Source organism: Aulonocara stuartgranti (assembly GCF_965226115.1).
Source record: "Aulonocara stuartgranti genome assembly, chromosome: 23".
NCBI lineage: Eukaryota > Metazoa > Chordata > Actinopteri > Cichliformes > Cichlidae > Aulonocara > Aulonocara stuartgranti.
The window spans coordinates 4,027,289-4,052,873 of record NC_138958.1 but is presented as its reverse complement, the minus strand read 5'-3'; the positions used below and the strand labels follow the sequence as shown (position 1 = coordinate 4,052,873).

The window sequence follows — 25,585 nt, the reverse complement described above, 5'->3', positions numbered from 1 at the left end:
ATAACAGTCATTTGCTCCCAGTAGAGTAGAGAGTTCACATAAAAGATTTCTTCAGTTCAGCTCTCTACAACAGGGATGTCCATTTTACATCGTTTACTTTGATATTAAGTGGGCCGAACCAGTGAAACTTCTGTTTCTGTCAGTGCAAAGCAGTTTAACTACACATTTAATCCCTGAGATATCTTAATTTAAGAAAAAGAAGTGCAATTTAAGCACTTAAAATTCTCAGCTTTTCTAACTCTGTCAAGTATGACTGCTTGATGTATGAATTGTAAGTGTGGACCTACTTTTAAAAAAGTTTCTGTAGTAGTTTAAAAAAAAAAGAAATTTCAGTTACGTTATTGTCTGTGTACTTTGGTGTAGTGCGAGTGGACATAGGGCAGTTCTGTAAGTCTAAATTTGATTCCCTCATTCAAATGTTTCAAAGCCATTGATGGGCTGGATTAGTGGTTCTCGGACCGATTCTGATGTTTGTCTAACAACTAAAACCTATTTTTAAAATATATATTTTTAATGTATTAATATTATATTTTTTTAATGTAATAATTACTCGTTATTCTTGGCGATAAACTATGGCACACAAACCTCCAGTGGTGAGTGGGGAGAGCCTGTGTGTGCTGACCTGTCCGCATGAGGCGCTGCTTGCTCAGACTTGGGCCTGCTGCTGTAGATCCGCGGGGTGTAGAGCTGCTCTCCGCGCATCTATCCGTGGTGTTTCTGTGTGGGGCGTTCAGCCCAGCAGCGTCGCCTTTGCCTACCCACCAGCTTCGGGAAGGGGCTGACTTTCTGGCTCCGCTGCCGATCCTCCCGCACTCCCTCCGTTCAAGAGGGGATAAACACAGAGTTAAAGTCCAAGCCGGGCAGCGTTGCAGTTTCAGCGTTAGCGGCGATTTTAATTTATTTTTTATCCCCCCTATCTCTCTCGCTCCCTCCACTCACGCGACTCAATTGTTGCCGTTGGACCAAACGGGATTGAACTTGAAACGAACCCGCAGACATTTTGTTATTTCTGAGATTTCTTCTTCACTTTTTTCATCCCTGTGGCGGCTGCGGGGAGCGAGCCGCGAGCTGTAAGGGGGCCAACGGCACGAGGCGAAACACGGTCGGCGTTCACCTTCCGCTCCGCTCGCGGGCTGCATCCAAACATTTAGTGTACGCACGGCGTTATTAATTTACCTGCGCTGAGCTCGCGACGCTGCCGCTCGTGCGCTAAAGCGGAAAGCTTACGACTGCGATGAATCATTTTGACTGACAGCTTTTGAAGAATTAGCTAGCTTTAGCCAGCACTGATGGTGCTTTCCTGCTCACGCTAAAGCAGTAAATACGGGGTCGGGACAACCCAGATAGGACACAGACTCTTTTGCCTCTCTAACGGCCGCAAAGTGCATCACTTATAATCGGCTTAATTTTATATTTATTTATTTTGTTTAAAAGAGGTGGTGGGGTGGGGGGAGTCCCCTAGCTACTGTTAGCTAGTCATCCTGCTAACGCTGGACAGCTCCTGTGTACGGCTGGGCTAGCTTTGGACAAAAGAAAGAGCAACGCAAGGGGAAATATAAACATCGTGTTTGGGAAGGAGAGCAACAAACAAGGAACTGACATGATGTTTCCACAATCAAGGCACTCAGTAAGTGGCTTTTCATTTCAGCACTGTTGTCTGCTACGTGTTTACGCATGCAGGTTGAGTCGGGGAGAGAGGAGATTACGCATGTGACTTGTTTCTTGGCTGCAATTAAACAGAGTTGCGTTTTTGTTTTGTTTTTTAGTAAGAAGAAGCAGTGTTTGTGGGGCAGTAGCACAGTGTTGGTTTCTAACTGGCACCGTTTAGTTCTGTAGAGGACGTGTGGACTCGACATGGCAGTATTTGTAATATTTGCATTGAAAAGCTGTTAAACTTTTTTTTTCTCCCAGATGATTGCACTGAAAATCATCCAAATCAAACCTCAGTTGAATGCTGTCACGTTTCATAACCACACGCTGCTTTCACTCCCTTGTGCCGTTTAGTTTCATTCTCCAAAATGCCAAAAAGCAGGCATTTAGGCAAATTGAGCTGTGCACTGTTACATGCAGGTGGGTGATTTTTTTTTTCCTATTTTATTCATTTATTTATTTATTTTTATGAGTGGAAAATGCACATCTCTGTTCTCCTAAATTCCAAGTTTCCATGGTAACAGATACTAGTCCAGGGCATGCATTCATCAGTGAGGAAGACTCTCAGCCCTTTGGTCAAACATTTATGTTTAGTGACTGGCAGAACTGTGTCACCTGTCACTGCATGGCTTTAGAGCCCTGATTCTATTAGCTAGAAAATTAAATTAAATAAGTATGTTTTTTCAATCTTTCTGGGCTTACATGTGACTTAAAATTACATTGGAAACCTTCTCCATTGTGTTATGAGAAACCTTTTGATGGCCTCCAGTTTTTGCCCTCTGCAAAGGTGAAAGTAACAGAGTGATAGATCCAGGTAAACACAACAAACCGCAAAAAGACTTTTGCTTTGCTGTTATGAATCATGCCCTCTGTTTTTCTCTGGCAACATTTTGTTGCCACCGCTAGTTCTCTTACTGTTGAAAGGGTAAGGGTTGTTTGCTGAAGCCGAAACCAGAATGTCTTCTGACACGAATGCTTTGCCCTTTGGCAGTCTGTGTGGCAGCCTGATTATGCTGCACTGTGCTGCTGCTGCCACTGATGTGAGTCTTCAGAAGTAGGATGGAAGGATTTGGGAACCTCTGGTTGCAGTCTGGCTTGTCAGATCGGTGAAACCCTTCATAAGCACAGAGTCCCAAGAAACCTCAGCTAAATTATGTTATTTTCAATGCCATCTGCAAATCCGAGAATACATAAGTCTCTGTTTATCCTTATGAATATCTCCTAAAGTAGAGAGTTTATCAGAGGTATGAAAGCAAGAGGAAAAAAATTTATTTGTCTACAACCATTTTATTAGCATAATAACCAAATCAGATACAATTACAGCCTCTTACATTTTGTTTGTCTTTGTGCTAATTAATATGCTTCAGTTACAAACAGACCTTTCACAGTTGTTGAGGTTTGTGTAGCTACAACGTGTAGTTACATATTTTGGAAAGTGCAGGTCCAGCATGGCGTATGGAGCTCTCTGAGGTCTACCCTGTAGATTAAACACAGTACTACAAATCAAACATTAGACAGGACACAAATCCGTTATTCTTTATGTGTATTTAAAACTGCTGAATTTCATGTGAGAGAAAGCAGATTTGAATTATTGCTTCACTAACAAACTGCAGTTCAAGGTGGCTCTCATGAGCTTGGGAGACCACTCCCCCTTTCCCTCGTAATCCATTCCCAAACCCTGCATTTATTGCAGATGTACTAAATTGAACCCTAATGCATAGAAAACACCTTGTTCTTAGTAGCAGAGCAATCCAGTTTAAACAGTTACGCAACTTTAGAGCCAGTGTAATCTACACCAATACTTGCATCAAACAGAAAACCGATAGCTGCCAAGAGGCTCGATGGATTCAAATGCAGTGTAGCGCTACTCCTGTTCTGACAAGATGTTTTGGACTTCCTCTTCATAACGTGCACTGTCAAGCGGCAAGAATGGGTTGACATTAAAGTTCTGCCTGCATATGAGGATTTCCTCGGGTCACAGGGTGGCAGCGTACTTGACTGCTTGCTTTAAATGTGTTCACTGAACTGATCATGGTGATTTCATCTTTATCCTCACCCCGCAGTTCTAAATTAAATTCATCGAGCAGGCCGGTCAGATCTGTCAGGAACGCTAAGTCCAAAAGCTACTGGCAGTCCTCTAGTTTTGCATGTTTTCAAGCTTCAGAAAACCAACTCTTTTAGGTTGTGTTCATACCTCTGAAAATTTCCTTAGTAAGAACAAATGGGCTTAGAATTTGACAACATTTGCATACAAGTACTTTTGTGCCATCTGGTTACAATTTAGTTATTTCCTTACTGTGAAAAATTGCAAGTGTGTATGTGAGAGACACTGGGGAGTTTTTATTTGTCACTTTCACCATGAAGACAGTAACATGTTGAACTTGTTTACAGATAGAGATGAATACTTGAGTCTACCTTGATTAGAGGACAGAAGTGGATAGATATCAGGTACAGAAACAGGAAAAACTGTAAAGTCATAACATTTAGTAGCATTTAAAAAAAAATACTGAAAGTTAATGTTAAGTGTTTGTTCTGTGTAACAGTCAATTGAGTCTGTTAGGTTACCTAATTTTTGTAGTGGCTGTCTAAAAGAAAACAAGTACCACCTGTGCATAGTCCCAGCAGTGTTGCAACTTGAGTCTCCTGATAGAAAAGAACATTTAGTCATTATAGTTATTCATATAAACACTGGTGTACATTTTTGTGTAAGGTGTGTTGTGTAAACCACAACACTGTGGAGCTACTGCAATAACGCAGCTGCCAGCACCTTGTTTACTTAGTTGTTTACTTGCACTTACTGCAAGCATCAATAAAACATTGTTCGGTACTTTTTTTTTTTTTGCATTGTCATTTACGCAAATTTTATTGAAAAATTGTGATGTCATTTTGAGGCTATATCGCCCACTCCTAATTGTGCATGACTATCTCTGGAAGAGAAAGTTATTATTGTAGCTTTTGTCTTTGTCTTTGCCAGAGTGCTGGTTACCACAACACTGTGTATATCCTCCCAGATACTCCTAACATTTGAGTGAATAACAACCTCTGCATTTTGTTTGCTTCCAGTGGATCTCTGTGGATCCTAAAGAAAACCTTTTATCAGAGAGTACAGTAAAGGTACTTATGTCAGACAGTTGTTTTTATTGTATTATTAATATTAAAACCTGCACCTCACATTGGGTAATTACTGGGACGAGATGCCATCTTCGGTCTTCTCTCGTCTCTGGTTGAAGTTATAAACCAGTCACCTCCTGATGGAGTGAGTCCTCAGTCACCTTTTCCAAGGTGAGAGCAGCTGGGCCACTCCACTCCTGCCTGTCTACTTATCTAGGAGGTTATTTTTCTAATCCAATTGAGTGCTCTTTACGCTTTATTGGAGTATTAAGACCAAACTCACAGGATTAGACGTGGGGTTTGGGAATTTAACGTCTTTTCACCGGAGCTGCAGCTGGTTCAGTCTTAACCGACTACAGTCGGTCACGCCTAACCTTTCACATACACACCGCCCTCCACTGTGATTTTTCACATAAATAAACTGTACAAACACACACATTCCCTGTTCAGATCCTCTCTTCAGTTGCTGCTGTTGTCATAAAGGTTCAGGGATGGGAAGTATATGTGACACCCATATAGATATGAGTGTCACCGATAAGGACCTGGCGGATGAGAGAAGTGGCACCGCGATATAGCAAACTGATGGGTCTCGCAAACAAATTTAGTTACGTACATATTCAACAATCCTCTCATGTCAGATTTTCAGGGGAAGCTTTTATTGGTTGGGATGGTTATTAAAATATTTAGGTATTTTTTAAAGCTGTTGACTTTACTGAGACACTTGAGGCACATTTCCTCAATGCAAAGTGTATCTAAAAGGCATATTTGCAGAGGCCGGTAGGCTTTTAGCTGTTTCATAATTGTACACAAGTGACAGATTTTCCCGTCTCCGTACTTTTTGCTGTTTGGATAGTTGCTTCTTTCCACGGATATCTGAACCCATGGACCATATCAGCTAAGTCGATAACATTACAATTTTAGCAAACATTTAAGTGCAATTTATTTGCTTCATTGTATTTTCAGTCCACTCTACCTTTGTTGAGGCTACAGATTTAAATATACTGATTCTAATTTTTTTTATAGGTTTCATATACACTGAAGCAAACGCTATCATATTGTCTGACGCTGGGAATACAACGGGCAGCTGGGTCTTGGAAGCAGTTTTGTTCCATACTTGGCATGGCTTTAGATCAGACTGGGAGCATTTCAGAAGCAGTGTTCAGTCTGTATAAGGTCTTTTAATTTGAAAATTGATTAGATTCTCTTTGCTATTCCTGTGGCTTGATTTCCTGCCCTCCTCAAGTGTTCTGTGCAACTTGACTGCTTCGGTTAAAAGCAGCACAGAGTGGAGAACTGCTGCAGGAACGCTTCTGAAATATCTGCTGGAATTACAAGTTGTTTTAGGTGAGAATAAAAAATGTGACCTCAATGACAAAGAAGAGGCTATCTTCAGCTGCTCTGTTATTCACAAGGGGTCTTCACAGTAGGTAGCTCGGCATGTTTGATTTGGCAGAGTTTTTACGCTGGATGCCCTTCCTGATGCAACCCAATAAGGACTTGTGTCTCCTCCGGGATCCACTCGGGACACGATCAGTTGGCGAATATGTAAACACTGAACTCGACCTTGACCTTAAGCACAGTTTGGGTGAACACCCATTAGTTTATCAGTAATATTTTAGGAAAAATAGAGATTCTTGTGAATTTTGGTCAGTGCATCCCTTGCTGTGAGCTTATTGGTCATTTTACCGTTTAAGCTATTCATACATGATTTTTGTTAAGTGAGTAGGCCAGTTCATTGCATGCTGCTTGGTTATTACATTTGTTTGCTATACTATGAAGCACTTTGAAAACAGCCACAGCAGATAGAACATGCTGTTGAAAAAGTGAGTAATTACGTTGAAAATGATAAAAGTCCAAAAACAACAAAAGTAAGAACAACTATAATACAATAAAAACAAATAAGATCACTGTTTCTGTATAAATTGGCATTGCTAGTCAGATGACTGGTGAGCTAGTGTAACAGTAATCGAGCCAAGACTATAATAAATGCATTTATTACTGTCTAAATTCTGCCTATGGAGGAAAGGTTTCACCATTGCCAATTACCTTAAATGAAAGAAGCTAGATTTCACTAGTGCACCAATTTAACTGGCCATCTAAGTGATGATGCCACCAAATACTTACAAAAGCAGGAGATAGAGTTGACTATCATCAGCATACCAGTGAAAGGAGGTTCCAATTTTTTTGAACGGATCCCAGTGGAAGCCCTTAAATTGAGCCCTGTGGAACTCCGCATTGCAGGGATCAGAATCAGTGAGACAGAAAATAGTTGGAAAATAGACCTAAAGAAGTGCCACAAGATGCTGTAAACAACTTATTAGGATATCATAGTCGACTCTATCAAAAGCAGCGGTTAGATCAAGCAGAAGAAGAATTACATAGTCACCAGAATCTGTACTAGGAAGGGTTTTAAATGTGGATTGAAAAAACTCCCAGATATCATGCTTTTCCAAAAAAGGTAAGTTGAAAATTGGTTGCTAGTAGAGCAGGGCAATATGACCAAAAATATTTATCACGATATACATTTGAAAATTTGCGATAACGATATAACTGACGATATAACTGACACTAGACAAAATACTTTACAACTCCACAACTTTATTAGTGCAAAAAAAAAAAAATCTATGTATTTTCACTTAAACAAGCAGCTGTTTTTTTGTTTTTTTTTAAAATATGCATTAGTTATATAACAATTTAACAGTGCAAATGCAAATTCCTTGCTGACAGTTTAACCAAAAGGCATTTCCAGTGGAAACTGGCCGACATATCCTCAGCACAACCATGTAGAATATCCACAAAACTTAAAAAGAGGTTATACACACACACAATACGGTAATATTATGTTGAAGCACAGTACGTATCACTCCGCGAGGCTCCTGCCTACGATAGCCGTAATGCTCCGACAATCCATCAAGTGGTGCGGCTTCGTAGCTTAGCAAAGTTGTACTAAAACATTTGACAGATTTTCGAGCGCCGTGTACCACATAAAATCGTTTTGAGGTCAGTAAACACAACCAGAATTCATACATAAGGCACACAGGATTATAAGGGGCTCTGTCGATTTTCAGAAAAATCAAAGGATTGATTTTAAGTGTGCTGTATTTTCCAAAAAACACGGTAATAACGACGGCCCACTAGCATGCTCTACCAAAAATAGTGCTTTGTTGTGTATCTGACGGACGAAAGCCAAACCAGTTCAAACCCACTGAAGTTGCAGCATTTTTGCAAACCAGTTCTGGTTCATCTGTTTCATTCAACGATCCACTTTCGCCCTTCTTATTCTGCGTCACCGCCATGCTTTTTCCGCCATGTGTGTATGAAAACAAAGGCACTACACATGCGTGTTTTACCCATATTCTATCGCCATATTTCATTTTCTTGTCGTTGCCCAACATTATACCGGTATTACCGTGAATGGTATGATATAGCCCAGCCCTAGTTGCTAGTGGACATTTTAACCTCCAGTTGCCAAGGTAACCCTGTAATGTAATTGCCACCCACTCATATGTCAAAGAGCCCCGCAGATGCTGGTCTAAAATGTCCTTCAGTGAGTTATCTGATGTTCATATATCAGCTAAGGAATCAAATATTTTACACTTGTAGTTAAAAAAGAATTGGAGTAATCTCAGCGGACTGACACATTTCTAAGGTTTTTAAACATCTGGCACAGTGCTCATCGCTTTGGTTTCTAAGTTCCTTGGTTTATAGTGGAAAGTTGGAAATTTCAAATTGTACTGTAACTTTCACATAATTTATTACAGCGTTAAAAAGAAGTAAATATACACAATTAACTTTCACATTGTGTTTGTGTTATTAGTTGGTGCTTTATGGCATCGGAATAATTGTTTTTCCATAGAACTTTCGAGAAAGTTGAACGTGCACTCCTCAGCTGGCAGTGATGGAGGAGGATATCCAGCCCCAAGAGCTGCAGCATGGCTCTGACTCTACTGTTAGAACCAGTGGGAGAGTTTGGTACAACCCAGCTGTGGACAATAACTTGTGCTGAGCGCTGAGCAGAGAATCCAGGTCTTGTTAAAACCACGCGGCTTAGCTGGCTTATCCAGTGCCTGTGCAAAATATTGCGGCTGTGGACGGAGCAGAGTTGACTGCTCCTGTTGTAAGACAGAGATGTTGTATTTAAGCTGATGCACTGCTGGCTCAGCGGTTGAATTTATATTTTTTGTTTGCGCTTCTTTTCATGTTGACACTAGTGATCTTTATTTGGCGCTGGAAGGGCGCCAGATTTTCTCCATGCAAGAAAAACCCTCATGTCTGAGTGTCAGAATCCTTTAATATATTGATACAGCCAGCAACGTTGCATATTCCATGTCTGAAAAGGGCTTTAGAAACAAAGAAGACTAAGGTTTCTGAGGTTTAACGGGGATTCACTTGTCATTTTATGTCAGTGGGCACGTTTTAATCCCCCGTTGCAGGTTACGGGCACAGTTCATTGGTTTAAGAGGGAAAAGCCTCATTTGATCGTGGCACAGTGCCTGACCCAGTTGACAGCATTTGCCATATTGTTTGGGTGTTGATTAATCCTAATGCAGCTTCAACAAAGCTGGCAGTGGCGTGAAAGTGGAGCAACCGAGAGGCCTGGTGCCAAATCCAGAGAGTAGCGCAAGTAATATGGGAGGCAAAATCTCACAAGTCCCCTGAGCATGTGCTCGACTGTAGAGATGGCCACAGGTTGCACGCACGCACGCACACGCACACACACACACACACACACACACACACACACACACACACAGACTCTTGCACACAGCATACACACTTCCACCTCCTCTTGTCTGTCTCCCTTTATCATGTGTTTCCTCCCAGATCTAATGTAGTGGTGGGAGGGTCAGGGGCAGAGGGTGCACAGGCATTATTAAGCCCACTTGAATTAACAGAACAGCCCCCAGCCTTTCCTCTAAAGCCTCCAGCTGGGGAGAGCTTAATCCCCATGGTCCCCTGTCTCGCCCATTAAACAAACTTCCCCCGCCCCTGCTCCATTGCTCTGCTGCACACACACAGACACACTGTCTGTGTGTGTGTATGAGAGAGAGCAACAAGCTTAACTATGTGTGTCCGATGATTGGCGAGGGGGGGGGTACTGGACATTAGTGCGTGCACAGAGGCGAGCATAAAAACGCACAAACATGCACGTTGGCTTTATTTTCTGGTAATTATTGCTCTAGTACATGCATAGAAATAAAAGGATTTTTCCCTTTCAACGTCAATAAGAGCCCCCTCCCCCTCTCTCTCTCTCTCTCTCTCTCTCTCTCACACACACACACACACACACACACACACACACACACACACACACACACACACACACACACATTCTTACCAGCCTCAAGGGTCTTATCTGCTTTTTGTATCTGGGGAAAAAATTGAATGTGGGGCTTGACACACGCAGGCCAGCAGATGTCTGGGTCATTGAGGTTAGGCCAGCTGATTAGCATGACAAACACAGCCCTGCATGTGCCCCCCACCTACCAACCCACCCAAACATCACCAACCTGCAGGAGGCCCCTCATTTAAGTGGCCGAGTAGAGGCCATGGGTCACAGGTGATGTTGATTTTGGTGAAAGGCCACGGTGGATGATTGTCAGAGTGCTTTGGGGTTTGGCTAAAATGGAGGGGTGTAGATTGGTACAGCCCTTCTCTTGTTGAGCATACACACATACTGACTTAGACTCAAGTAGGCAGAAAAGATGCGAGTACAGATTCAGACACTGACTTATACCTCCTGCTGGTGGCTGGCTTCCCAAACTCTGCAAATGCACATTGGACGACAGTGAGCTGAGTCTGTTCCTTTTTCTTCTTTGTTTCTAAACACAGAAAGCCCAGCTAAAAATGAGAAAACACTGCAGTGCCAGCATAATTTTCATGGTTTCTTTTTCTTCAACAACCCATTTATGTGTTTGGTTGTAGAAGGAACCGTTTCTGCTCACCTATAGAGTAGATCAGATGTGGGAACATGCTATGTAGTCAAAACAATAGATGGATGTAGTCATTCATGTATTGTGCATATTGAAGCCTTGCCATGTTCTTTTTTTTGAGCAAGAAATTATTATATTTGGATTAGAGATTCACCAGTTGACTGTCCAGAGACAAGAATTGGTCTGTTTCCACTGCTCTCCGCTCATATGACCATTAAAGCGCTAGTCTGTGTTATACCACAAAGCCGCACAGGCAAATAGTTGGACACACACTTAAAGCCACTTACTTTGTTGTTAGCTTGGAACTGAGTGAAGACTCAGACATTTCACTAAAGTAAACAGCAGAGAAAACCGCATAAATGTTCATGACATCAAACCTAATGAGTCACTTAAACATGGACATTTTATAGAAATTAACAAAGAAAAAGTGGCTTAAACTAGAGCTATCCAGAACTCTGAGCCAGCCACAAACTAACAGCCTCAGTCTGAGCAAAGGATAAAAACAGTTATGAGAAAAATTATGGAGCCGCATGAATCCGAGAGAAAGGTTTAATGTCCTGTTATTTAGTGAAGTTATAAAGTATATGTGTTGTATAGGCTGTCAGTTTTAGTTCTTAGAAAGAATAAGAATAATTGGCAGATAGCAAATAATCAGAAATCATAATTTGCTGAGGAAATTGCAATCGGTGCTGCTCTAATTTGCACAAGAAGTAAAGTGCTTCAGACCTGTCATAGTTTCTGTATCTGCAAACCTGCTAGAGTGTGCTTGGGTGACATAAATTTTGTCCACATACTGTGTGTGCGAGGCTCCGTGCACACGTCTGCGTTCCTGTAAATTTTATATGATCACACAGACTGAGAAACTGCACTGCAGTGTATCAATTATACACATGGACCCTTCAGGCAGACTTCCAGCAGAATTCCCAGAAGTAGAACAAGAGTGACGATCGGTCCATGGTGTTTGAACTGCCGAGGGGCGCAATGCAAAGACACATCTGATTAATCTAATTACAATTTCACTGACCAAAACTTCTTGGATGAACTTTACACAAGAAGCTATATTATTAGTTATATAGCTGCATTAAAAATGCTCAAAAAGGCATCAACAGCACAAACAAAGTTAATAGATCAGTGGCTTCACTTAATTGATTTGTATTTGGGTTTGCCTTGATGATAGCATAGGGGTAACTGGGGTTCTGTGGTTCATGATTGCCATTTTAACCCCTTACCTTGCAGTTCCCCGCATGTATGCCTTCTTTGTGTTTGACTCCATAAATAAGTTGTCTTTTGCACGTCATCAGTTTGACAAGTTACTAGAAAAATATGACCATGTTTTTGTGAAATGGGGTGAAGAAAAGGCAGATTAATGTAAATTTTAATTCACTACTGTTGGGAAAATATTAAGAGTTGAGTGCATTAAGATAAATTGAGACTGAAAAAGATGACGTTATAAACAACATGGTAATGGACTGGCTTGCATATAGGGGCTTTTCTGGAGTTGCTGACCACTCTAAGCACTTTCAACTTCAACCCACATTTATACATTCACACATTGCTTCATTCTATACACTTAAAGCACTTTGTCTGCCACTTCTGGCTATTTTAGAAGCACGAGTTAACCTAACATGGATTTAACCTGAGCACTCAGAGGAAACCCATGCATGCAAAGGGAGAACATGCGAAACCCCAGTCTGGATTAAAAGTCGAAATCTTCTTGCTGTGGAATGACAGTGCTGAAAACGTCATCACTGTACTGTTTATAGTTTTTCATGTAATAATTGTTGACGGTTAGCGTTTTCTCATCATACAAATATCGATGCTATTTTAGTTTGCTGCTGCTTCAGTTGAGCAGACGCTGTAGTGTTCGGTGATTCAGATTCTTCACCCACATCACGATTTATGCTCTGAGTCAGTTTCAGCCTCTTTTGGCTTTTATCAATATTGTTTCCACTGCAGTTTAGCCAAAGCTAAAGCATACTGTACATTAGTTAGTTTGAACTTTTAAAAAAGTTATTGACGTTTCCATGCAGTTGGTTTTTTTTTTTAAATGCGATAAAGGATTCATAAGTATGTCTGCAAAGAGGAATATTTTTTAAGGATATATTATGTATAACAACAAACGCACAAGCACCTTGGAGTTTATGGCACCCCAGAGAAGCATATGGCTTGAACAAAGTACTGAATCAAGAGGACTGAAAACGTGTCACCGCTCTATAAATGATGCACTTCCCTGCTGGGCCAATCAGTTACAAAACTCTCACCTTGTGGTGATTTTATAAATAAATAAATAAAGAGAAATTAACATGATTATCCACCGATTCTGAGGAAAGAAATAAACAACTAATGGCGTATTTTTAAGTTACAAGCAAGGCTAAACCTTTATGAGAGAGCTCGTAAATGCTTATGTGCTGTATGTGTTACAGTTACTGTCATTAAAAAATAAAATAATTGTAATTTTAAAATGAAAATATATTTCATAATAATTATTTTCATTTTAGCTCCTCCCCTAAACTTCTTTAGTGGCGAGGAGTCAATTATCCATCTCTTATCTGTCTATTTGTCCATCTATCTGACTCCAATTCACAAGATTCAGTATTCCTCCTTGAAACTTGAACACACTGATCACAAAATGATGATAAATGTCTTTATCCAAAATGTGCTCAAGGTCATATTTGTCTTTTTTCGATCACTTTTCCATTTTATAGGAGTACTGGTCAGATTTTGTGAGCCTATTTAGCTTCTCAGTGTCTTTTCTTACTGTCACTTAGTCCAATACAGGTAACCAATGAAAACAAAACTTTCCTTATGTATTTCACACATTGCAGTAACCTATGAATTGTGATGGATCACAAGCCAGATGAGGGACTGCGTCATTGACATTCTGGTTCTGTATGATTATAATACAGAAACTAAAGGATCCGCAGAAGCATGAGACTTGCCAGTTGAGTTGTCGGTGCATCACTTTGTCAGCTCGGGCTGCTTTGCTTTACACAAAGTACCACAGCAAATTTACCAGAAAGAATGTGACCATAAACAAAAACAGATGTCCTGTTGTTGGTTTCGCTCAAACCTGCGGGAGACACTGATGTGTGTGTTTCTGAGTGTGCATGCGTGTATTTCTGCTGCATTGCCTTCACGGACGAGGCCTGCATGTCAAGGTTACAAATTCACAAGTAATAGACGGCTTTGTTGACGTGGGATGTCCTTTTATTGTCTGTATACATTCTTCTCTTTTAGCATGTGTACAAATTGTGTGTGCGTGCGTGCGTTTCCACACAAAAAAATGTGGTAATGACTTTGTGCGTGTGTGTCTTTGCATGCATCTTCGCAAGTTCCTCTTAAAGTGCGTGTGTGGTTTTCTCGTGTGGGAGTTAATGTTGGGGGGATGTAGTGAGGAACTGCATCAGTATTCAGCAGTTGCTTCCTAGGAGGAGAGTGTGGGAGGTGGGAAGAAAGGAGGGTGGCGGTGGGTGGGGTAAACCTTCCCCAGAGCAGAACGGTGCGATGGGCTGGAACAAAGCGGCTCGACGGGAGGCGGCTTGATTGCCCCTGCCTGGCCACAGCCCGCAGATCTGCCAATGTGCAAAGGAGAATTAGCTGTTCTGTTTGTGTGCCTAACAGCGGTAAGGCCATGACTGAAACAATATGCTACCACATCCCCACCAACAGCCTTTTCATTCAAGAGCAGGGCAATGAGAACCTCCCTTGTTCAGTCTGTCCTGGTCCCATTACTATAAAAAACTAATTTGCATGCTGTTGGCGTAAACATGAAATCAAATAGAGCTCATCAGCATACACTTGAAATTGCAATACTCTGATAGAAATCAATATGTGCCAAAGAACTTTGGAGTTCCCCCGGTGTTGCCCAAATGTCAGAGCTCCAGCTTTCTCCTTTCATTGTTAACTTGTTGCAAATTTATCTAATCTTCCCTTCTTCGTTCCTGTTTTTTTTCTCCTCCTTTGGCTGTTGTAAGTAATAACCTTGGTTTTTACAAGCAGGCATCAATCATCTACACAGCCGTACTGGGTGTAATCTTAAAGCCCCCCTTCTGCGAGTCTGGCTTTAATCTCAGCCATGGTTTCCAAACCCACAGTACTGTCGGCCTCACCACTTTCCCCACTTTTGACAAATTGCCCATTTCCCTTGGCTTTGCAATCTCTGCACTCTTTTCCTGTGGTGTGTGTGTGTGTGTGTGTTACACTATGCCTCCCCCACCTTATGTTAGGTCTTATTGTGTACAAGCCTGCGTGCGTGTGGGTATAGTGTACTATATTTTTGTACACAGGTGCATCTGTGTTTGCAGGGCAGTGTGCTATAACTGTCGTGTTTGTATGTGTTTGTACTGTGTACTTGTCTGGCCTTGCCAGGGGGGGTCAAGATAGTTCAGAATGGGGAGGGAAGGTAAGACATGCCAAGCCTATGTTTGCAAGGGCACTTCTCTCGAAGTGATAAAAGTAGAATAATCCCCTTTAAAGCGTCTTAACGAGGTCAAATCTGTTGGGCTGCAAGAGGGAGGTGTGTGTGTATGTGTGCTTGTGTGTTGTGGGGATAATGCTGCAGAAATGGGGGTAAGCCTCTGCTTGGTTTGTGAGAGATAATAATCAAAATCAAATTCCTGGCCGAAACAGGATTAGGCTCTCCCCGTGCTCTAAAGCCCCTGTCCAGAGCGGCTGAAGACACAATCCTATTCCTCAGCCTCTCCTCTCTGATACACATACACACACTTAGCCGCTAACATAGCGAGGCTTCCTTTTGGCCCAGACAGAGTTGGCTGGGGGTGAGCTTGGATGTGGGCCAGTTAGCCCTGTCCCTCTCTCAGATCACTGGGCTCATATGCTTTAGTCCAAACACTAATCCGGGATATTTAGATGGAATTGTTTGGTTGGAGCTATTCTTAGATGGAGGATGTGATCTTGTTTGCTGCTCGTGTATTAGCAAAAAGCTTAAGCCCTCAAAGGCTCTGTGAATCATGTCAGGATGGATTTTTGCTGAAACGTTTGCCCAAATAAACGCACACACCATGCGTTCGTTTCACCAGTACAAAGAGACGGGATGATGCTGAAAGTGGAATGACTGCAGTCGTGCTCAGACAAATGGGCGATGGATTGCATGTATATTTATAAATGCAGACAGACATTGTTTACAGCACATGTTGGAATCAGTCTGAGTCGATGAGTGAAACTCATCTGCGATGTGTGCCTTTGCCATAAGGTCAGGTGGCTGTCAGCCTGTTATATTCCTATGTAAAAGCAAGGTTTTTTGCAGTTAAATCGGCATACTGCAGCAACTTCATCACTAAAGGCGGAGGATTTTCTTACTTTCTGTTTCAGTTCTGTGCATTAGGGCTGGGCTATATCATACCGTTCACGGTAATACTGGTGTAATGTTGGGCAACAATAAGAAAATGAAATATCGCGATAGAATATGGGTAAAACGCGCATGCACAGTGCCTTTGTTTACATACGGACATGGCGGCGACGCAGAATGAGAAGGGCGAAAGTGGATCGTTAAATGAAACAGATGAACCAGAACTGGTTTGTAAAAATGCTGCAACTTCAGTGGTGTGGAACTGGTTTGGCTTTCGTCCGTCAGATACACAACAAAGCACTATTTTTGGTAGAGCATGCTAGTGGGCCGTCGTTATTACCGTGTTTTTTGGAAAATACGGCACACTTAAAATCAATCCTTTGATTTTTCTGAAAATCGACAGTGCCCCTTATAATCCCGTGTGCCTTATGTATGAACTCTGGTTGTGTTTACTGACCTCGAAACGATTTTATGTACACGGCGCTCGAAAATCTGTCAAATGTTTCAGTACGATTTTGCTACGAACCCGCACCGCTTGATGGATTGTTGGAGCATTACGGCTATCGTAGTCAGGCGCCTCACTGTGCTTCAACATAATATTACCGTATTGTATGTGTATAAGCTCTTTTTAAGTTTTGTGGATATTATACATGGTTATGCTGAGGATATGTCGGCCAGTTTCCACTGGAAACGCCTTTTGGTTAAACTGTCAGCGAAGAATTTGCATTTGCACTGTTAATTTTTTTTATATAACTTTAATGCATATAAAACAGCTGCTTGTTTAAGTGAAAATACATTGATGATTTTCTTTGCACTAATAAAGTTGAGTAGTTGTAAAGTATTTTGTCTAGTGTCAGTTATATCATCAGTTATATCGTTATCGCAAATTTTCAAATGTATATCGTGATAAATATTTTTGGTCATATCGCCCTGCTCTACCGTGCATTACTGGCTGGACTCCAAATGCAAGTAGTTAATGTGAATTTCTCTGTTGAAAGCCACAGGTTTGCAGATTTTTTTTAAAATCACAAACAGATTGCACTTAACTGCCAACTTCTCCCCATTAAATCATAGACTGACTCCATCTTTGAAACGGCTATTTCAAAGACGGTGCGTTTGCAAATTATTTTTTCACACCGTTGCAATACTTTTGTTGTTCTGCGGTCTCCGACTGCTGCTTTCTCTGGTGTGACTGTAGCATTATAAAGCAGCTGTACACACAGGTTTGACATGCTATCTAAATTGAGTTAAATTTCAGTGAATACTAGTGCATAAAAACTGCTTGTATAAAATCATCAAATTTAATAAAAGCTGCCAGAAAGTTTACAGACTTTGACTCCACACACTCTTCCAGCTGGAAGTTATACTTATGTCACCGTCTTTGCTCTTGAGGAAATCTCCCATTGATTTTAAATCATGACAGCGCACAGAATGGATGCACCAACACCGCATTTCTACTGCAGTCAGTGAACGTGGCTGTAGCAGGTGTGAGAGTAGTACACAGGTGGTGCATATCAGTTTTATAGTCATGAAGTGTTTGTATTTTAAAAAAAGCACTGAGTTTTATTGTTGTATTTCCTGTGTATTATCTATTTGTCTTTACTTATTCCTGTTGCATAAAGTCAGTAAAATACATGGCAGGTATATGTGCTGGTTTCAGAATCATACAGAGCCTACAGATTCAGATTCATGACGAGTATTTGGTGTACATTATCACTGGATTTTTAGGGTGCTTCTCACTTTTATGGTTGAAAATCTGCATTATTATTATTGAGTCCTTGGTATTAAGATATGTCTAAATGTAAGCACTTGTACTTGGTGTGAAAGTAAGTTGAACTGGGGCATCGCCCACATGCATACTGCCAGCAGTAAATTACCCATAAAATGTATAATCTCACCATCAGACTCAGCTAAAAAAAGAATACTCTTTATTTTTTGCTTTCAGCAGAAAAAAAAAATCAGATGGAAACACTTGTTCTTTTCAGTCACGTAGAAAAAAACGTCACGCCTGAAGAATAATAATATGCCTATACTCCACACTCAGATGGGCAGTGGGAATCTGTGATGGACAGAAAAGCCGGATGGCTCAAATGGCATCCTTGAGACTGTTGCTATGGAGCAAACACATCCTGGCATTGAAAAATAGGCCAACTGTTCGTCAGTGTGGATCTTCTGCATTCATTTAAAAGTGGGAGTGAGATAACATCCAGTCATTAGTGAGTGATTACAATGCCAAGGTTTCATCCCTGCCCCCAGCACACACATACATGCACGCAAACACACACACACACACACACACACACACACACACACACACACACACACACACACACACACACACACACACAGAAACACACTCCGGCTGAGATGTAAACAGTTAGGCAGTGCTCCAGGAAATACAATCCCCACACTGCTGCTACCCTCAGGCAGGATTTATACTGAGGAGGATGTTTTCCAATGTATCCTGCTGTTATTGTGTGTGTGTGTGTGTGTGTGTGTGTGTGTGTGTGTGTGTGTGTGTGTGTGTGTGTGTGTTTGTGTGCGTGCGTGCGTGCGTGCGTGCGTGCGTGCGTGCGTCACTGTGTGTGTGTGTGTGTGGATACATGCTGCTGTCTCCGCTCTGTTGGTGTGTCTAAATGCTCCACTGTATTCTTGTATTGTTGGTGTGTCTAATCACTGTAGTGTGATCTATGTGTGTGTGCGTAAAGCTGAGTGCCCTCTGTAATCTCCATCCTTTGCCATCGCTTTTGTCGACTGATCCGTGGAGCAGAAACGGCCTTTGCCTGATTCTTATTTAAAATAGACATTATGGTTCACAGTAGACTTCACATGGATTGGACCAGATGATGAGGCCAGGAAGGGTGGGTGCGTGGGGAGGGGCGGGGGTGGGCGATGAGTGTGCTTAGGGTTGGTGGGTGGGGGATGGAGGTGGGGCAGCAATTTCCTGAAACGATGAATCCCATTTATTCGCTGAAGACTGTCTCAATTGCCTCACCAGCGCACAAAGCTTTTTAATGCTTTAATTACGTCTCAAAGGAGCAGGGCAGAATCAAATTAGAGATTGTCCTACATTTAGGTGCTGTGCGCACGTGTGTGTGTGTGTGTATTATGCAAATTTGTGTGTGTGTGGGCTGTTTTATCCTTGTGTATGATTCATGGCAGTGAATATTTGTTCCTCTGGCAGCCAAGCACCATATATAGAGGCTTATCACACCCCACACACAGATGTGCACACACACATCCTCTCAACCGTTTACGCTGTCTAGGCTATCCCTCTGCAACACAAACAAAATGATACACACGCACGCGCACACACACACATGCATTAGCCCAGCTCTCTCTTGGACAAACACATCCACTTCACGCAGCATGCAAGCACCTTTTTTTTTGTCACCGCAGATGGCATGTGTCACAATATTACGGCAGTATTTCATTAACATTATGGGCATCCATCTGTTGTGTGCTCTCAGGTCCCCATAGAGCACCTTGTTTTAGTCACTGACAGAGAAAGAGATAATAAACATGGTTAACAATGTATGTTTCATGGCGCTCGGATAGCCCTACATACTCTGGTTGTAGAGTGGTAAAAATCTCTCACTAGCACTGTGAGAACTGTGCTCATAGCTCTTGTACTTTGCTGGATGTCTTATCAGAAAAAGGGTTTGATTTTGCTGTAGAGTTTTAAAATATATTTAAAACTGTGAAGCATTTTTTTTCTTTTAAAGCTATATTGGCTTATGCAGCCACTTGTTGACAGCTGCCAACCACTCAGTCTATCGACCTTCCTACATACGACACAGTTTGCATTTCACCATCACCATGTCCTTTTATGCAATACAAATAAAAGTAAAGTCTATATCTCCCCGCCTTAAAGGCTTTAGATCACGCCACCTTTTTCCTCCTGCAGGCACATGAACTGAAATAAGCTGATTGACGTTTTTTTTTTTTTTACATTTCTGGAGAAACTGAAGAGACTTTGCAATGCATTTAACTAATTAGTAACTAAATTTACTAATAATTGTAACTGAAAATTAATTACTGAATTTAGTACAGTAATGCATTACTGAAAAAGGTAATGTGATTACAATATTTACACCCAGCGCTGCAAGTAATATAGTCAAATCTCTTTCCCTTAGGGTCATATGATGCACTGGGGTAAATGACAGTGTTGCCATTGCTGCACAAATAAATGAAATAAAATGAAAAATATCAAGCTGAAAGTAGAGAGTGTAGAATAATTACTCAAGAAGCAGAGTTATCAATCAGATGTGAAAATGTCATCAGTGATTTGGAGTCAAAGTAGATAAGTTAGTAAGCGTCAGGTTCGTGCAGGCTGCAGATGTTGTCATTCAGGCTGTGGCTGCTGTAAATGTGGAGGAGCAATATTTGTCAGACACTGTTTGTTTGTCATTTTTGGTGAAACTGAGCCACTTGTCCTCAGCGACTTCAGTGTGCTGTGTGTGATGTACTAAACTAAAAATGACTTTTTTAATGTGACATTTTCATTATCTTGCCTGATACGTCACGCAGATCTATCATCGCTGTTTCTTTATCCAGTTTAGTTTATTAATTGACATGTTATAACTATGGCAGCCAAAAGCTGATTTTTTTTATTTTTTATTTCATGCTGGTAGGCTGTTATAGAATGTGAATCTTTTGCTGTTGCATCCAACATTTCTCACCTGTTTCACAAGATAGTGATGGGAAGGTGAGACAGAAAAGCTGTTATTGCCATAAAAGCCCTAATCTGGCCCTTGTGAGTCTTGGTGTTTGGTTTTATGGTGTGTTTGTTAGGCTATGTCCACATTAGCCCGGATAGATTTGAAGTCGTTTTCACAGAGGCGTGCATCCACATTGAAACGACCGAAAACGCTTACGTTCCAGTCCTGCGCATGCGCGAAAGCGAGTGAGAATTAAAGGATTTGAAGAAAAGCTATCTGGAGCATGTACAAACTGATATTAATCTTTTTTTTTTTTTTAGGGCTGTCAAAATTGAGAGCAATCATAACAACTGCTTTATAATGCACTCAACTAGCTTTGTTTAATTGGTCACATGACTAAAATGCGGCATTGTTTTAGAAAGTCTGTGTTTTCGAGCGTCCACACTGCGACGGGGCAGCTCCATTTTGAAATGAATGCGTTTTTGAGAGCGTTTCCAAAACGCTGCATTTTTTTCCTTGAGGAAAACGTCGTCTCAGTGTGAACGGGAGGCCAAAACGGAGAGAAAACGACGCGTTTTCGTTTGAAAACGCATTAGTGTGGACGTAGCCTTAGAAAGTTCTTGCTCCTTTTCTTGCTTTTTCTGTTTCTTATTTTTCCTCCTCCTGCCTCCACTTCTTTTCTCTTCTTCAGCTACCTGGGGCAGCTGACTCTTTGGCATGTTAAACGCTTGCATATTACAGTTCACATTGAGGAAATCGGATCTTGAGCAACAGCTCTGCCCTCTGGCACAGGGGGCAACCTGTACATAGACACAAGCATGGACACACAGTGCAGTGTGAGCTTCACGGCTGCCTCTAGCCAAGTGCCTTGTGTTGACACAGGCTCTGTGTGGCACAGGCCCATATAGCTGAGCTGTTGTTTGCTGAGCTTGGTCCATGCCGTACTGGCTAGAGAGATAATGGAAAAGGTTATTCTTCTTTACAGTCGAAGCCTCTGTCTCCAAGCAGCAGACTGGTTTGTTTGGGATTGGGGTTTTTTTTGTGTCTGTAGGCAGAATTATAATGTCAGGGCTTCTCGTACCATTTGGATGTGTAATGGCCGAGGTCACTGTCAGAGTTTTACAGGACTGCACGTTTTATGTTTTTCTAAATAAAAGTCTTAAGTGCCTGTGCCTCTTCCGACCTTAGCGCTTCTGAATTTCCAAATGTTTTGCGGCCATAGTACGAAACGCATTTCATGCATGTACAGGATACCAAATGTTGTTACCCTGAAAGAATGCCTTCCCTACTTAAAACCATGGTAGAGTACTCGCTACCGAGCCATTAACAAAAAAAGAGAAACAAAAAAACTTTATCCTGTGAATCAAATAGATCTGCTCTTACAACCTGAAGCTATCTTGTTGCTTCGTATAGTCTCAGTCTATTGTTCTATGAATGCAGAGGAGGCTATTTGCAGTTAAAAATGAGACTGAGCGGCATGTCGTGGTGAGCGGGGTACAAAGCGACAGGTCATTCCTAACAATGTCGGGCTAGCTTCCCGTAAGTGCGGCAATCAGAATTCTGATGGTTTTTTGTAACTGCTCGATCGCAGTGTGGAAAATGTCTCTTTTTTTCTTTTTTTTTCTCCCCCCCCACATGACCCATTATGCAGCCTGCTGAGAAATAATGAGATTTTGTCCCTATTTGGGTTTGATGCTCTCTGTGCTCCAACACACAACCAGTGCATCCACTGCTGCCCGGGGAATGTAGTGTGGAGAGAATTACAATAAGGGCTAATGGCAACATCCAGGCTAGGCAAAAGATGTTGTTTGCTAAAAATCCCAATGTGTCTTTGACATGACATGGTTGTCATTTGAATCACAGTATATCTAAAACGCTCTGTTTTTTGTTTTTTGTTTTTTCTGTGTGGCAGGTTAATTGTGAATGCACAGGCCACTCTGGGCATTAAAACATGGCTTTGAGTTAAACCACTTTAAAGTAACACAAACTTTTAAATAGGTAGCCTTACTGTCTTTTATCTGTTTCACTGTTAAAAGACGATTATCAACCCATGTAACCTTTGCCTCCCAAGAAATGAACTTTTAAGATTCTTTTTAAAGGCATCAGTGGCGGCAAAATATCTCAGAGATGAGCTGACACTGCTTATGCTGAAGGCTGCTGCAGGAGCTTGGGTTTGAATCTGCCTCAGACCATTTCCTGTGTGTCATTCCCCCCTCCCTGCTTTCCTGTCTGCTTTCGGTGCTTTCCTATCAATAAAGGCAGAATGCCAGAAATGAATCTTAAAAAAGACAACAGTGAAACACAAATAATGGTCCTCGTCACCATAACCAAATCTGTTATTTTTTTGTATTAATGTGGTGAAAAAACAACCTTGTCAGGTGATTCTCCAAATTAGCTCCAAACAGACAGTGTCATTGTGTTATTTTATGTATGCTAATTTAACATGACTTTGGCTACAACATAAAAAAACAGCGACTGAAGCAAATTCAAATGAAGTCATCTGAAGGGAAACCCTGAGTAGTGGAATTTAATGTGATTTTTACCTTGAAACATACCACCCATCTTAAACTTTTTGGAAACCAAGGAAGCACCCACAAGACAGCGCTTCCAGCCAGAATCCTCAGGAATGACTTGAGGAGAGTTAAAGGCACAGATCCCAACATCACTGAGCATCCAAAGTACACGTCGGAGCAAGCCTGCCCCATGGAAACCCTGCCCACAGCACTCAAAGTATCCGCTTCCAATATCCTCTTTCCAAGACAGCACAGGGGAAATTCTCAGAAATCCTGTCTGTTCCCTACTATGTCATACCTGTTTTGTTAGCATATGGGTAAGTTACAACATAGTCTCTGTAGTTATTCATAACAGTACTTGCTGTCTTGGCTGAAACACCTTTTAGTGAAGGTTACGAATGATCTTCTTACTGCCTCTGACAGCGGACTCGTCTATGTGCTTGTCCTGCTAGATCTCAGTGCAGCTTTCAGTACTGTTGATCATCACATTTTATTACAGCGATTAGAGCACGCTGTAGTTATTAAAAGTACTGTGCTACAGTGGTTTATATCATGTCTATCTAACAGACTCCAATTTGTTCATGTAAATGGAGAGTCCTCTTCACACACTACGGTTAATTATGGAGTTCCACAGGGTTCCATGTTAGGACAAATTCTGTTTACATTATACATGCTTCCCTTAGGCAGTATCATCAGAAGGCATAGCATACATTTTCACTGCTATGCTGATGACACCCAGCTTTATCCATGAAGCCCGATAACACACCAAGTAGTTAAACGGCAAGAATGTCTTAAAGACATAAAGACCTGGATGACCTCAAATTTTCTGATTCTAACTTCAGATAAAACTGAGGTTATTGTACAGAGCCTTCACCTCTCAGGCCCCTCTTCTGTGGAACCAGCTTTCGGTTTGGATTCTGGAGACAGGCACCCACTCTACTTTCAAGAGTAGGAACCAGCAGCAATAGATCTAGGGTCCTGGGGCAGTCCAGTGAGTGTCCAGCATGGAGTGTTTCTTCTTCAGTAACCTTTTTCACTCGCAATGTGTTTATACACCGCTCTGCATTTAATTATTATTTGCTATTATTATCTCTGGCACTCTTCCATAGCATATCTTTGTCCTGTCTTCATCCACTCACCCCGAACCGGTCATGGAAGATGGCTGCCACTCCTTTAGCCTGGTTCTGCTGGAGGTTTCTTCCTGTTAAAAGGGAGTTTTTCCTTTCCCATGTCGCCAAACTGTTTGCTCATAGGGGTTCATATGATTTCTGGAGTTTTCTCTTTTGTCTTATTGTAGGGTCTTTACCTTACAATATAAAGTGCCTTGAAGCAGCTGTTGTTGGGATTTACAAATACTGCAAGTACTGTTACAGTGTGGCAGAGAGACACATAACGTCAGCATTGGAATTTAAATTCCCCATAAAGATACTTTTATAAAGTATCTTCACAAAAGTATCATTAGTTATACAAGAAGCAGGCCTAAATGTTTACTCACTGTCACTCAAAGTGAATGCTGGAATAACAAAAAGGAATGTTAAGATAATCATTACCCACTTTGTATTACCATTGTACCTCATGCATCATCAATCAATAGGATGTTATGGCTCACAGCATGGCTGTTTTTCATCACGGCCCTGGCTAATAACTCATAAGGTTGCTTCAGCACTGTAAAGAAGCAGTGTGTGCCAAACCAAGGACAGACTGAGTCTGGGTTATGTCTATTGAAGGTTAAGTAGGGGTGTGTTTTAATCTATTTATGGCTAATTATATCTCTGTGTGGGTCAGGTTTGTGTGCGGGTGTGTAAGAGAACAGTTCGTTTGCAGGGGTTTAAAAAGCTGGCAGGAACGTTAAGTTTAGATGTTTCTGTTTTTGAGCATGCACATAGTTTTGGGGGTTTTCATTTGGCCCGTCGCACTTGGAAACATGCTTGGCAACCAATTTCTTCGTAATGCTTTGCTCGTTGGACTGTGGCAAATTGAAAACTGTTTGATTTCATGTTCGTGTTTTTAATTATTTCTCCACGTTGGTCTCTTGCTTCTCTTGCCTTCACTCACCTATCCTGCTTTTTTTGTTTCCTCTTTCAACATGGTTCTCAGTAGCTCTTCTCTAACGTTTTTCTCTCTATGTTTTTGCAGGCCTCATCGCAGCAGCTGAAATTCACGACCTCTGATTCCTGTGACAGGATCAAGGATGAGTTCCAGTTTCTTCAAGCACAATACCACAGGTGAAAACACTGCTGCATGCAAACAAAATTGAAAAGCTGTACATATGACAGCCTGTTAAGTGCAGCTCTTTTTAATAAGGAATATATCCCCAGGCTGTACATGTGTATTTTCAGGATTTCTGTTTATTGAACATACTGTGTTTGTGTACCAGTAGCCGGTATGTTAAACATAAACTGAGCTGTG

At 41.4% G+C, this 25,585-nt stretch overlaps 1 protein-coding gene across 2 annotated transcripts in view; it reads left to right on the top strand.

Moving 5' to 3' along the window:
- The first annotated feature begins 775 nt into the window (after positions 1-775).
- The window catches only part of tle5 (TLE family member 5, transcriptional modulator), a 53,220-nt gene continuing 28,410 nt past the window's right edge, over positions 776-25,585 (top strand). The window contains exons 1-2 of one of the 2 annotated variants that reach the window (XM_082523519.1): positions 776-1,627; positions 25,313-25,401. In XM_082523519.1, the coding sequence (XP_082379645.1) occupies positions 1,601-1,627; positions 25,313-25,401 (116 nt within the window). In that variant the 5' untranslated portion in view covers positions 776-1,600. The remainder of the gene's footprint in view (positions 1,628-25,312; positions 25,402-25,585) is intronic. The other variant, XM_082523518.1, reaches the window with a different exon arrangement.